The sequence below is a fragment of the Capra hircus genome, chromosome 25 (genome assembly GCF_001704415.2).
Source record: "Capra hircus breed San Clemente chromosome 25, ASM170441v1, whole genome shotgun sequence".
In the NCBI taxonomy this organism is placed as follows: domain Eukaryota; kingdom Metazoa; phylum Chordata; class Mammalia; order Artiodactyla; family Bovidae; genus Capra; species Capra hircus.
In genome coordinates this window covers 29,600,413-29,615,254 of record NC_030832.1, presented here as the reverse complement: position 1 = coordinate 29,615,254, position 14,842 = coordinate 29,600,413, and the positions used below count along the sequence as shown (strand labels likewise).

Genomic DNA, 14,842 nt, shown 5'->3' with positions numbered 1-14,842 from the left:
CCCCCACCCAAGACAGGCCTCTCAAGTTCTTCCACACTTCAGTTCAGACGGAACTGGCTGCCCACCAGCCCCTTGGCTTTCGTGTCTCTGGACCTGCTTCTTCTCGTGTCAGAGCCTGGCTTCTTCTTCCTAAGGCAGAAGTGCTTTGTGCAACCCCAGTGTCCTGAAACTGATTTCTTTTCAAGCCCCTCGGGGGCTTCATCTTAGTTGCCCCATACTTGCCGCCTTTACTGTGAAACCAGCCCTTCCTCTTGCTGTCAGGAGAGAGATTTTCCCATGATCCTCAGGTCGTGCTCTCCTGCGGCTCAGAACTGCAGTGTTGGAACTTGATTCTTCATCCTGAGAATCTAGACAGGCCGCGGGTGGCCGCATCACTGACCTCATTGGGCTGTTCAGGTTTCTGAAAGGTCTTCCTCCCGGTCTTGATTCAGGTCGGTGCCTCTTACATACACAGTTTATGCCCCCTCACACTCTCCCACCCCTCATTCCTCGGGCTTCACCCCTCCAGCCTCCTCTGGGGTCTAGGCCAGTCAGGTCAGGGTGGCCGGCTGGGCCTCACCTCGGGCACGGCGGCCCCCCGGGGGGCGAGGGAGCTGAGCCCGCCCGGCCTCTTCAGCCATCTCATCAGCCGGCCGGCAGCCCAGCTCACCTGCCTCCCCGTGTCCCATCTTCTCCGCAGGGAAAGCGTCGAGAAGAGACACTCCAGCCACCCCTCTCCAGCCCCCGTCCTCCCGGTGAGCACCCTGGGACACGGCCGCAGCTCTGGCGAGCAGATCAGGGGGCATTTGAGCACCGAGGCTCGCGAGAAAGACAAGTGCAAGGACAGGGAGCGGGAGCACTCGGAATCGCGCAAGGACCTGGGCGCCGACGAGCACAAGGCGAAGGAGGGCCCCCTGGCCGAGAAGGACGGCCACGGCCACGAGGGCCGCGCCGCGGGCGAGGAGGCCAAGCAGCTGGCCCGGGTGCCGTCACCCTACGCGCGGGCGCCCACGACCGACAGCGCCCGGCCGGGCAGCGCTGCCAGCCGGGACGCCGAGCCGCGCAAGGGCGAGCCGGCCTACGAGAACCCCAAGAAGAGCGCCGAGGTCAAGGTCAAGGAGGAGCGCAAGGAGGACCACGACCTGCCCCCCGAGGCCCCGCCGACCCACCGGTCCGCGGAGCCCCCGCCCCCGCCGCCGCCGCCCAGCTCCTCGGCCGGCGTGCACCCGGGGCCCCTAGCCTCCATGCCCGTGGCCGTGGGGATGCCTGGGATCCACCCCATGAACAGCATCAGCGGCCTGGACAGGACTCGCATGATGACGCCCTTCATGGGCCTCAGCCCCATTCCGGGCGGGGAGCGCTTCCCGTACCCCTCCTTCCACTGGGACCCCATCCGGGACCCCCTGAGGGACCCCTACCGGGAACTGGACATTCACCGCAGAGACCCGCTGGGCAGGGACTTCCTGCTGAGGAACGACCCTCTGCACCGGCTCTCGACGCCCCGGCTGTACGAAGCCGACCGCTCCTTCCGGGACCGGGAGCCGCACGACTACAACCACCACCACCACCACCACCACCACCACCCGCTGGCGGTGGACCCGCGGCGGGAGCACGAGCGCGGGGCGCACCTGGACGAGCGCGAGCGCCTGCACGTGCTCCGCGAGGACTACGAGCACCCGCGGCTGCACCCCGTGCATCCGGCCTCCCTGGACGGCCACCTGCCGCACCCCGGGCTGCTCACGCCGGGGCTGCCGAGCATGCACTACCCGCGCATCAGCCCCACGGCGGGCCACCAGAACGGACTGCTCAACAAGACGCCCCCGACGGCAGCGCTGAGCGCACCTCCCCCGCTCATCTCCACGCTGGGGGGCCGCCCCGTGTCCCCCCGCAGGACTACGCCCCTGTCCGCCGAGATCAGGGAGCGGCCTCCCTCCCACACGCTGAAGGACATCGAAGCCCGGTAAGGAGCGGACAGGACGCCCGGCGGGACACAGGGGCCCGCGGGCCGTGCAGCGCCGGACTTGGGCCTGCCCTCCGCGCGCGCTGGCGTCTCCAGTGCGGGTGGGGAGCCCCCAGCGCCTCCCTGTGTATAAAAAGAAATTGTGTATAGACTCGGTGCAGATTTTGAAATGTTTTTTGTATATTCTCTGTTGAAATTTTCCAGATCTTTTAGCCGATTCATACGTTCTCATGTCTCCCCACTCTTTTGGTTTGTCGTATAAAACTTTTTTTGATTTGAACCAAAACAGTGAAGATGACCACACACACCGACGCGGTGATAATTGGGGGGTGGGGGGAAGCAGACAAGAGTCCACACCGTCCATTGTGCAGAGATCTTTGGGGTGAGAAGGGAAGGCCGTGTACATAGTTATGTAAAGAAAAAGGGGGAGGGCGCTTGTTGCTTCATGAGCTAATGGTTCATATATGCAAAAGGGTAAGATGAAAGCTTTACTTTGTACAGATGTAAATAGATAAAGATTAAGTAACATAATACATTAATACTTCTTAAAATGTGCTATTTGCAGACTTAATATCAGCGAGCACAGCCAGCTTTGGCTGTGTTCCCCATGTATTGTTCTAGACAGCTAAACCCTTCAACTATGCAATGAATGTTAGGGCTTTTCACAAAAGCCCACCTAACTCAAAGGAGCCTTTTCAAGTCCATTTACAACATACTTAAGGTCATATTTTCCCTGAACAAGCACTTAACGTGATATGACTGTTTTCCTTGCTTGTTTTTTCAGAGAATAACACCTGATTTTGCAAATTGGACCCCCAGGCTGAAACTTTGCATCTGAAGTTGCTCCTCGTGGGCCTTTGGGTGTGTGTAGGGGTGGGGTGGGGAGAGTGCAGCCCTGGAGAGGTAAACCAAGGCCATGAACCAACCAACCAGGGCCAGGGAGGATGGGAGTGGTCAGATGCCAAAATCAGGGGACACAAACAGGCCGCCAGCACCTCATCACCATCTGTCACGTGATTTCACACACCCCCTCATGTGGGAACCATGCGTTTTTCAGTGCGTCCTGTTTCCTATCTGTACACCCCTCCTCATTCTGTAATGAGATTCAGTTACACCCAAACAGATCCTGAAAGAAAGCTTCACGTTTTCTCAGATGATGGATATGTTTTCACTGTATTCAATAACTGATGATCAGGAGCACGTTCCCTAGCATGACTCACTGTGTTCCCAGCGGTAACCAAGTCCAGGAGGAGCCGAAGCAGGTCAGCTCTGTGGGGCCAGGGAGCGTTGCAGAGGGCAAAAGGTAGCAGGCAGAGAGATGGCCTTGTGTGTGCGTGTGTTTTTGAGTTTTGCATCAATCTTACTGTCTCTTCATGATACTTTTATCATACAGTCAGCCTCTTGTCTACCTAATTTGGAGAGAATATGACTTTACTAGCAGAGATACAATATATCTTGTCTACTGGACTGTAAAATATATGTATGAAATAAAATTAGTTCCATTTGGTCTTCTAGTATATTAAAGTGCTATCTGACGTTGTTATCCTGTTTTTGCAAAAAAAAGTTAACTACAGACCATTGTTTCTAATAAGCAGAGAGATCTATTTTAGTAGTCAACTGAAGGTTTAGTTGTGAGCTTCAGATTTTGTGAATTCCAAATGTTGTGCAGTGTTTTTTTTTTTTAAGACAACTAAAAAGGAAAAAAAAATCCAAGGAATATGTACACTGGAACCGTAGTGGTAGCTTTCAGTATTGTAAAGAGATTGTTCTATACAGACCTTTTTGCTGTTCCTCCTGTATGTAATAAAGTCCTTTCTAGATCCTATGTGAAAAGAAACGTGAAGCGACTTGAGTCTTCAGCATGTTCTCATCGGCGGAGCCTTCTTGTGTTATGTAAACTGTGCCATGTTATTAAAAAATGTGAACCAAGCTTCCAGCTGCCTGTTTGTGTGGGGTGGCCACCTTACCATAGGGACGAAGCCGTGCCTGCGAGACAGGCCAGACTCTGGAAGAGAAGCTCCTTGAAGCCTTGAGTGAGGACGGAAGGCTGGCCGCCCTCTCTGACCCATGTAGCCTCTGCTGGTTAGTTTCTGGAAACGTCTGCCCTCCATACAACCAGGAGTAATTGCATGTTCTAAGCTGAGTCCTGGGAAGGTAATTTTGGATTGCATAGGGGGTGTATATGCAGGCCGAGTTAGCCAGCGCCCTTTGTGTCTTGCACCTCCTTCAAAACTCAGCGTGTGCTGGCTGCGTTGATGACATCTGATCGAGGGCCTCTGCCTACAGCCGGCGTGAGCCTGTCTCCTCACACTGCAGTCTGTGGGCTCAGTGTTGTGTGTGACTTCAGACCTTCCAGGTATGTCCCTGCCTTTTCCTGTGTCATGTTGAATTACCTGGCGTAACCCTCATGAGCTTGCAGATCTCTCCCTTATCCTCTGAAACCTGCTTTGTCTTTTCAGGATGTAAAATCTGTTAAATTTCCTGGTGTCCACATGATGAATGATGAGTGTTTGTGACTTAACTGGAGGAAACAAAGGCAGTCCGGCTTTAGCAGGATGTGGGTGGCTGCTGTTGGAGAATTAGAAATGGAAACGAACAGAAATGGGGGGCTGACAGTCTATGCTGAGGACACCTGCAACTTCACGGGCAGAGGTGGGTGGTGTTGGCACAAGGGGCTCTGGAAGGCTGCTGGCTGGGGGCACCAGACTCCCAGGCTTGGAAAGCTGATGATGGGCTTGAATGAAGGTTGCCCCCTTTACCCTGCTCTTATGCTAAATACCCAGCTCCCAGGCTGGAGAAAATAACTTGAAGAAATACTAGTAGATTGGAAAGCATGATAACCACTGTTTTTCTAAATCAGGCAATTCTCAGGACCTTCCAAACACTCCCCATCCATGGCCTTGCTGGCAGACCACCCTGCTCCCGCTCTCCCGAGCACTCTTTCCAGACCACCACTTGCAATGCGAGACCAGAAGTTACTGTCACGTCAGCCACGGTACTGAATCCCCAGGGCTTTACTCCTCTCAAGACCTTGCAGATTTTCCCTCTAATTGCGTTCTGCTCCCCGGCACTGATGGGGACCAGCACAACTTGATTTCCTGCTAACCTATAGATGCTCTAATTATCTCCGCAGTCTGAGACCCACAGTGATCTTGTTACCTGCTAATGGAACATGACAAGTGAAAGCTGGAATATGATGATGCAATAATTACCATTTCCAGATGGACATTCACAACAGCGCTGGCTGTTGATCCTCTCTCCGCCTCAATCAAGGTGGAGGAGAGGAAATGCGACGTGACTGTCGATGTCATATACAAACAGCGTAAAAAGACGCTGTCCTTAGCTATACCGAGGTGGATAACCAAGGTGTGTGTTTACCTGTCCTGAGGCACAAACCTGGCCTAAGTGCCATTAAATCAGCTAAAGAAAAGATGACCAAAGTGATGTGGGCTTTTTCACATACTATTTTTAAAACTTTGTCTTCTCTAAAAAAATATATGTATGACTTTTTGAGCAATTTTTTAGACATGGAGAGTTTCCTTTCAAGAGGACATAGGTATTTATCAGATAGAAAATAATATCAAAGACAATTCTGTGTGATGAAATTGCTGAAAAGTACAAAGCTAGTTCTCACACCAGACGGAACCTCCAATGAGGACCTTAAACCCGCAGCCTGGTTTAAGCCACCCTCCTGGCTTCTGTTCTCAGTGACGTTAAAATCACAGCTTCTCTGGAACTGTTTCTGTAAAATGAGACCATCTGAATAAATCAAGACCTAAAAGCAGGCAGGTTTTGGTACACAGGTTCTGGGGCCGGTGGAGCTGGTATAGAGAACAGAGAGATCAAGTCACTTTTGCTTTTTACCACCTCAGCTCCAGTGTCATGAGGCTTCTTTGTTAAAGATCTGCAGACATGCAATCCCAGGGTTTCTGACTCAGGCCTGAGTGTTTCTCGCCTGGTCGGGGCGGGCAGGGTCTGGCTGGAGCATCTGGGATGTTGGCACATTCAGGCTCCCACCTACTGCCCTACCCACAACGTCTGCCGATCCCCTGCCGCAGATGACATGGGGTTCGACCTCTGAGCAGGTGTTTGGAGATGCATTGTGGCCAGGAAGAGCCCTGGGCCACAAGCCTTCAGGGCCCCTGCCCTCAGCCAGCCCTGGGCCTGTTTCCTTAGGGGTCACTTCAATGAGTTGGCTTGCAGCTTCTTCGAACTGTTTGGACTCTGTCTCTCTCTTGGGCCTCTGGTTACTCTTTTCTTTTTAATTCTCTCAAAAATATCTACAAATAATAAATGCTGGAGAGGGTGTGGAGAAAAGGGAACCCTCTTGCACTGTTGGTGGGAATGTAAATTGATTCAGCCACTACAGAGAACATTATATGGAGGTTCCTTAAACTAAAAATAGAACTCCTGTATAGCACAGCAATCCCACTACTGGGCATATACCCTGAGGAAGCCGAAGTTCAAAAAGACACACGCACCTCCATGTTCATTGCAGCACTAGTCAACAGCCAGGACATGGAAGCAACCTAACTGTCCATCTATAGAGGAACAGGTAAAGAGGCAGCATGCATGTACGACGGCACATCACTCAGCCATGAGAAGGAGCCACCCCGGGTCATTTGTCGAGGTGTGGATGGACCCAGAGTCTGGCAGGCTACTTTTGAAAACCTGTTTACCTTCTCACACCCTGTTCGGTTCCCCTTGCTTCTTGGCAACTTTTTATCTGCCTTTATCTTCAGGGTCTCCTCCTCAAGGCCCTGCTGTCAGCTGCACCACTGACTGTGGTCAGTCGCAAAGCCACCTCCGTGAAGCCTCCCCCAGAGCCCGTTTCATGCTGATGCCTGCCCCCGCCCCAGACCCTCCTAGGGCTGAGCTTGCTCTCTGAGCTCCCCTCCCGCACCCTCCTCTCAGCCCTTCCTGTCCTGGGGTCCTCAGGGCCCTGTCTTCTCTACTGCAGGACAGTCGGCTTCTCAAGGTGGAGTCTGAACATGTGCCCCAGACAAGGCCTGTGCCTGGGTAGAGAAGATCCCCTGGAACAGGAAATGGCAACCCCGCTCGTGGAACTCTTGCCTAGAAAATCCAGTGGACAGAGGAACCTGGCAGGCTCCACGGGGGTCACAGAGAGTCAGATATGACTGAGTGACCGAGCGCACACAGTGGGGTGAGGCCACACGGCGGCTGGCTCCCTGAACCGGAAGACTGCATGGAGCTTTGACTCACAAGCCTTTTGGACTGTAACACACATACATCGTGATGCTGACCACGCGCACACACCCGCCACGGGTTTGATGAAAATACTCCTGTTGTGCGCGGTCAGCTCTGTTTTCACTCTGTCCTCTCTTTATTCCTTCTTTTCAATCCTGGTCACACCCACTAATTCATCTCACGCCCTTGGAATCGTGGGTCTCACCCCCTACTTTGAAAGTAGCATCACGCAAGAAATACTCCAGGCTCTGAAGGAAGGGGAGGTCACGTGGGCGGAGGGCCAAGGCTGCCTTCTGCTCCCAGGACTGCTACCCTCTTACCTGACTCTCCCTAAACCCCACTCCACACTGCTGCCAGCTGTGCTCCCAGGCTCCACCCCATCCCTTATTTACAGAGGACGCCAGAGGGAGCCTGGGTTCTCACCCATCCTTCAAAGTCCTGCCCCTCTAGCACCTGGATACCTGTCGCCATCATCTCCCCAGCCTTTCCCAGCACACCTTGGCCATTCACACCTCTGTGTCTCTGTTCCCTCTGTGGTCTCTCCTTCATCTAGCAAACAAGGCTTACTCCGAAGGCCATCCCCTCCAGGAAGCCTCCCCTAACCGTCCCTTGTCTCCTCACCCACCCCCACCCCCATCCCCCTTCATAGTTCACTGCTTAGTCTAGTGGTTCTCAAAGTCTGGGCCATCAGGGAATTTGTTAGAAATACAGATTCTCAGCCCTCCACCTCTAACCTCCTGAATCCGTAACAGAGTGGGGCCCAAGGATCTGGGTCTTCACCAACCCTCCAGGTGATTGTCATGGGCAACCAAGCTTGAGAACCACTGGCTCAGACTGTGTGAAAAGCTCAAGGTGAAGTTCTGGCCTAAGGCTGCAAAAAGAATCACTGAGGCGACAGAAAATGAACCTGGGGGAGAAGCTGTTCTTGGCTTCTCAGCCTGATCCACGATCCTGCGGGATCACAAAGAGATGGTAACCTTGTAGGAGACAGACAGGCATTTCCTGCTTCCTAGCCTCTCCTGCTTCTCTCGCCAGTTCTCATCACAGACTCACACACCGCTATCGGTATGAAATGGCAGAGAGGGCCACCTCTCCTTAGCAGTAAAAACAAGAGCCAGTGTTAACAGAGTGCTTGGTCTACCTGTTGTTATGCTTTCTGCGTGGACTGTCTCCCTTAATGTTTTCAACAGCCTTACAAGCTGTAACCCCGATTGGACAGTGAGAACAACAAAACCTGTAGAGATGAGGGGACTTGCCTGTGTTTAAGCACATAACTTAGATACACACCCAGGCAGTCCCTCTCCAGAGCCTGCATCGTAACCCTGTGTTACCACCGAGAAGAGGCTGACTGAGTTAGTTTGTCCCACAGACAACAACTGCAAGGACACTGTTTACCTACTTAACTCTCACTGGTAATTAACACCATGCATATTCCAGAGGCTGCAAACTGCGAGCCGGCAAAGGAAGGAGGGAAGAAACAAAAGTACTGTGCGTGGCTCAATGATCAGAATACGCTACGAGGCAAGGATTATGATTAATCCAAGTCTGTGTATCTGTGGTTTTGTTTTTTGAATTAGCGGCTTGTGTGGTCCAAAGCAGCCCACACAATGTCCTATTTGATCCAGAACGACCTTAGAATACAGTAATTTTACGTTCATAAACCAGAAGTCGTGACCCCACTGAGCCTCAGTTCCGGACGGGGCCACGTGCCCTGAGCTGCCTGCAGCCACATCACTCCCAGGGCCCCACACGTCACCCTCCACGGTTTCCCTACATGTTAGTTGGATGTCAGTGGGCCATTTGTGAGTGTGGACACGTGCAAGTGTTTAATCGCATTTTTTTAAAACAAAGTAAGCTTGTATCTATTAAAGAGGAACTAAAATTCCAGGCAATAAACGGACAGTCCTCAGAAGTCCTTTGTAATGTAGAATTTTCATCCATATAGACAGATTGTCACCCCGGTGGGTCTGTATTAATGCAACTAAGATGCCATCTGCTGGGGTTCACACACCCCCTCATAGCAGCGAAGGTCCCGGAATCCTTTAGTGAGTGTAGAGTAAACGGACATTCATCTATTTGAGAAACCAAGAAGGCATTCTGTTGACCAGGTTTTTGCTAGGGACTGGGGCTACAGCAGGAGCCTAGAAAACAAGGTTCCTCCTCCGCCCCCCCGCTCCCCCCCCGCGGGGGCTTACACCCAAGGGAAGACGTACAGACAGCGATAAAAGCTGTGAAAAGCGAGGACTGTGGCGAAAGAGCCCCTGAGCGAGGCCGATGGGCAGCAACGCATTTTCAAGAACGTTGAGTTAATGGAATGCGGCCTTCTGGTCCAGCCAGGTGTAGCTGCAGCCCACTTCTCCTTTGCTTCTGAGTTTTCCCAAACCCCCTTCTGCTCTGACAGGCTCCCACCCGGAGAGTGGGAGATGAGTGTGTCTCCCTTTGCTTCTCCTGCAGTCCTGCTAACGGCCAGGTGATGGCGCCTCCGAGTTCCTTCTGGAAGGTGCCTGAGGGCAGAGATGCAACCAGGGATAGAATGGATTGAAGCCAGGTAAAGCCATCACCCACCTCAGTAATCTCACCTCGAAAAACGGAAAGGCCAAGAGACCGGACTTAATCAACTAATTTGTAATCTATTAGTTCAAACAGATTGTGTTTTTAAGGCTGGATAGGATTTTATTTGCTAATGTTTAAGGAAGAAAAGAAATGCCAAGATAAAAACGGGAAAGTGCAAGTGATGCTTGAGAGAAGGCCAGAAAGGAGGGGGCACAAGAAGGAGCCCCCAGAGCTGGATTCAGAAAGAACTTTGGGGGCCAGGGACCAAAGGTCTTGCCTGTGAGGGCAGATTCTACTTATAAACAGAACTTCCAAGGACTCCACAGTGGCACCCGAACTCCTCTCCCTTTTTGTTGAGCATCTCTCTAGCTCCAGCCCACTTACGCGTCCTGGAATTGAGACGGAGCGCCATCACCATGCTGCAGCCTCCGCTCACTCTCCAGAGGGCAGGGGACGGTTCCCCACCCTGCCTTCCTGATATGCGGGGCCAAGGGGCGCCCACTTGTTTGTCCCCTCTTCCAGCCCCTCACCACCTGCAGGGGGCAGAAGGCAGCCCCCAACTCTGACCCTCAAGTCTCTCTCCTGCCCCGACTCAGCCACATGACCACCCTCTGCCTCGGACTTCAGCGTTAATTCCAACTTCCTCCATTGCTGTCTCATCCTCTTGGCCCTCAGGTAAGTATCCCCTCTGCTTCCCTCCGCTCTCCTCCAGTCCCTTCCTCCCCGAGTTCAAGAAACCTTCCCTGGCCCTCCGGCTGTTACCACAAACCCCATTTTTCACCTCTCGGGACCTTCTCTCACCTTCACCTTCTTGTCCCGTGGACACGCCCCTCGCGCGGACAAGCCCCTCGCACGGACACGCCCCTCGCATGGTCCTCCATTGGAAGTAGGGAGTTTTAACCACTAGACCACCAGGGGAATTGGCACCACAGGGCAGACCCTGGCTCCTTCCATGAATCAGCAGCGACCAGGCTGTAACAGCTGTGGGGTGTGGCAGCCAACTGTGGCTCCAGCCCTTTCCTGCCAGCTGAGCGTTCATGAGTGAGGGAAATGGGGGCTGGGGTCCATGGCTGGCTAGTTCCAGGATGGACCCTTTCCACACCGGGGCCACAGCTGGTTTCCAAGGAGCTTCACAGGAGGCTTTTCTGGAATCCCAGCCTGAAGGGAATCAGCAGATTAGATGCAGTTGTAAGAAAGAATTTAGAGTTGAACCATAAAGAAGGCAGGGCAGCGAAGAATTGATGCTTTCAAACTGTGGTGCTGGGGAAGACACCCAGCTTGGACAGCAAGGAAATCAAACCAGTCAGTCCTAAAGGAAATTAACCCTGAATACTCATAGAAAGGACTGATGCTGAATCTGAAGCTCCGTTACTTTGGCCATCTGATGCGAAGAGCTGACTTATTGGAAAAGACTGATGCTGGAAAAGACTGAGGGCAGGAGGAGAAGGGCGCAACAGAGGATGAGATGATTGGATGGCCTCACTGACTCAGTGGACATGAACTTGGGCAAACTCCCGGAGATGGTGAAGGATAGGGAGGCCTGGAGTGCTGCAGTCCATAGGGTCACAAAGAGTCTGACACAACTTGGCAACTGAACTCTGCCCAGTCTCCTTCTGGGGCAACATTTTGCATAACTAATGTACAAGACCACAATCGAGAGACAGACACTGGGTACAACCCACCAATCTTATTCCCGTCTCCCCATTTTAGTTAAACTCATTCATGTGTGTCTGTGTTTTAAGTTCTTTACCATGTTATCACCAGTAGAGATTTATCCAGCTCCAAAGCCAAGATTTTGGGCAGTTCCAGTACTACAAGGGTCCTCGTGTGGTGCCCCCTTCAATCCTAATCCCTGCCAATCACCACTCTGTCTCCATCTCTAAAATTCTGTCATTTCAGAAATGTTACATAAATGAAATCATAGAGGACATAGCTCTGTAGGACTGGCTTTTTTTTCCACTCACCACCATTCCCTGGAGACACATCTAAGCTGCCATGTATAACAATAGTTCAGCTTTTCCTTCTTTATTGCTGAGGAGTATTCCACAGAGTTACGTCCCCCTAAAGTCGATGGGTTGTTGTTTAGTCACTAAGTTGTGTCCAACTCTTTTGTGACCCAATGGACTGTAGCCCGCCAGGTTCCTCTGTCCATGGGATTTTCCAGGCAAGAATACTGGAGTGGAGTGCCATTTCCTTCTCCAGGGGGATCTTCCTGACTCATGGATCAAACCTACACCTCCTGCATTGGCAGGCGGATTCTTGACCACTGAGCCACCTGGGATGTCCCAAAATTCAGATACTAAAGCCCTAACTGCCCATGTGACCATTCTGGAAACAGGCCTTTAAGGAGGTGATTAAGTTTAAATGAGACCAGGGGGGTGGAGCCCTGATCTGATGGAATCTGTGGGCATCGTCTTTACAAAGGACAACAGACACCAAAAAAAAAAAAAAAAAACCTCTCTCCCTCTTCCACCTGAGGACTCTGAGCCAGAAGCCAAGCCCTGCTGGAACCTTGACCCTGGTCTTTCCAGTCTCCAGAACTATGAGAAAATGTTTCTGTTGTTTAAGTCATCCAGTCTGTGGTGCTTTGCTATGGCAGCTTAAGTAGCCTCAGCCACCTAATATGTAAGAACCACAGTTTGTTTAGCCATTTGCCTGCCGAAGGAAATCCAAGCTGTTTTTAGTGTGAGCCATTGAGGAAATGCCAACACGGTTCAAGGGACTGACAACTTAGAGTATATTCTATGACAGCAATGCATCTAAGTCATATTTTTAAAATAATTGGTAAAATCCTAAGCATCTGAAAATTAAGACTGCTCATTTGCATAACCTATGGGTCAGGAGACCAGCCAGGATGGCAGAATAGAAAGACCCTGTGCTCATCTCCTCTCCTGGGCACACCCGAATCACCACTATCTGCTGGACAACCACTGAAGAAAAAGCCCAGAACCTGCCAGGAAAGACCTTCTACAACTGAAGACATAGAGAAGGAGCCACATTGAGATGGGCAGGAGAGGCGGAGTCATGATACAGTTAAGTCCCATAAGCCCGGGTGGCTGAGCCGCATGTCAGGCTCCCCAGCCCACAGGGTCTCACACTTGGAAGATGAGCCCACAGAGCATTCGGCTGTGAGTCTCCTGTGAATCTTCTTTCAGGAGACCCAGAGAGCTAGAGAGAATAGACATCACTGTTAAAGCGGACACACAGGGACTTCCGTGGTGCTCCAGTGGCTAAGACTCTGCGCTCCCAATGCAGGGGGCCCAGGTTCGATCCCTGGTCGGGGAATCAGATCCCGCATGCTGCAGCTAAGAATTTGCATGCTACCAACTAAAGATCCTGCATGCCTTAATGAAGATCAAAGATCCCACATGCTGCAACTAGGACCTAGCACAGCCAAATAAATAAATAGATTCCTTTTTCTAAAAGGGGGCACACACAAAATCTCACACAGTCTGGGACCTAGGGCAGAAGCAGTGATTTGAAAGGAGCCTGAGTCAGACATGCCCACTGACCTTGGAGAGTCTCCTGGAGCGGCAGGAGACAACGGCAGCTCCCCGAGAGCACGGGCAGTGGCAGCAGTCATCTCTGGGAGCTCGGTTCACCACCTGGAGGCTGGTGGTGCTGCTCAGGGCCATTGGAATCCTCCCTCTAGGCCATTAGCCTCCCTCTAGCGGACCCAGCCACACCCGGGCCCAACAGGCTGTGGTCACCAGTGCTGGGACATCTCAAGTCCAACAGCCAAGTGTGGACACAGCAACCCCCCTCAGCAGACAGGTTGCCTTAAGATCCCCTGAGCCCACAGTCACCCCTGGACATGGCTTTGCCCACCAGGGAGCCCAGGACCCAGCACTACAGACCAACATGTCAATTAAACAGAATAGAGAGCCCAGAAATAAACCCATAATCTCATGGTCAATTAAGCTATGACAAAGGAGGTAAAAATATACGATGGGGAAAAGACAATCTCTTCAGTAAGTGGTGCTGAGAAAACTAGACAACTACATGTAAAATAAAGCAATTAGAACACTTCCTAACACCATACGCAAGAATAAACTCACAATGGATGAAAGACCTAAATGAGAGGCATGACACCATAGAAGTCCTGGAATGGGGGAAAGTATTTGCAGATAATATGACTGAAGGTGGGTTAGTATCAAAACTATACAAAGACCTCATAAAACTCAATATCAAAAAACAAAGAACTCAATCCAAAAAGCTAATTGTAAAGAAGACCTGATTGACATTTTTCCAAAGAAAATATACTGATGACCAACAGGCACAAGAAAAGATGCTCAACACTGCTAATAGATTCTAACTCACACCTATCATCATGAGACTCTACAGAATGACTATTAGAAAGTCTACAGAGCAAATGTTGGTGAATATGTAGGTAAAAGGGAACGCTTGTGCACCCTTGGTGGGAATGTAAGTGTGTGTAACCATTATGGAAAACAATATGGAGGTTCCTCAAAAAACTAAAAATAACACTACCCTAGAATCAGGCAGTTCCACTCCTGGGTATACATCCATAGAAAAATGAAAACTATATAAGATACCCAGACCCCAGGTTCATAGCAGCACAATTCACAAAAACCAAGATATAGAAGCAACCCAAGTGTCCACTAGGAGATGAATGGATGATGAAGACGTGGTATACACACACATACACACACGTATATACACACACAATGGAATATTAACCATAAAAAGTGAAATTCTGCCCTTTGCTGGCTGCAATGTGGATGGATTTAGAAAATATTATGCTTGGTGAAATAGAGAAAGGCAAATAACGAATGATACCACTTATATGTGGAATATAAAACAAAACACGGACATGTATAACACAACAAAGTCACAGATACAGAAAATAAACTAGAATTCATCAGTGGTGGGAGGGAAGGGAGGCAGGTAAGATAGGGCGTGGTATTAAGAGATACAAACTACTGTGTATGAAGTAGATAAGTAACAGGGATATATTATACAACAAGGGAGTTATAGCCATTATTTTGTAATAACCTTTAATGGAGTGTAATTTATAAAAACACTGAGTCATTATGCTATTTACCTGAAACTAATAAAATATTTAAATGAACTATACTTGAATTTCGAAAAAGAGGAAAAAATAAATTTAAATTTCAGTCA

At 50.8% G+C, this 14,842-nt stretch overlaps 1 protein-coding gene across 2 annotated transcripts in view; it reads left to right on the top strand.

Annotated features, from left to right (window-relative positions):
- AUTS2 (autism susceptibility candidate 2) overlaps window positions 1–3,869 on the top strand; it is a 1,198,651-nt gene extending 1,194,782 nt beyond the window's left edge. For both annotated transcript variants that reach the window (XM_018040074.1, XM_018040073.1), the window contains one exon: window positions 680–3,869. In XM_018040074.1, coding sequence (XP_017895563.1) covers window positions 680–1,943 — 1,264 coding nt within the window. In that variant the 3' untranslated portion in view covers window positions 1,944–3,869. The remainder of the gene's footprint in view (window positions 1–679) is intronic.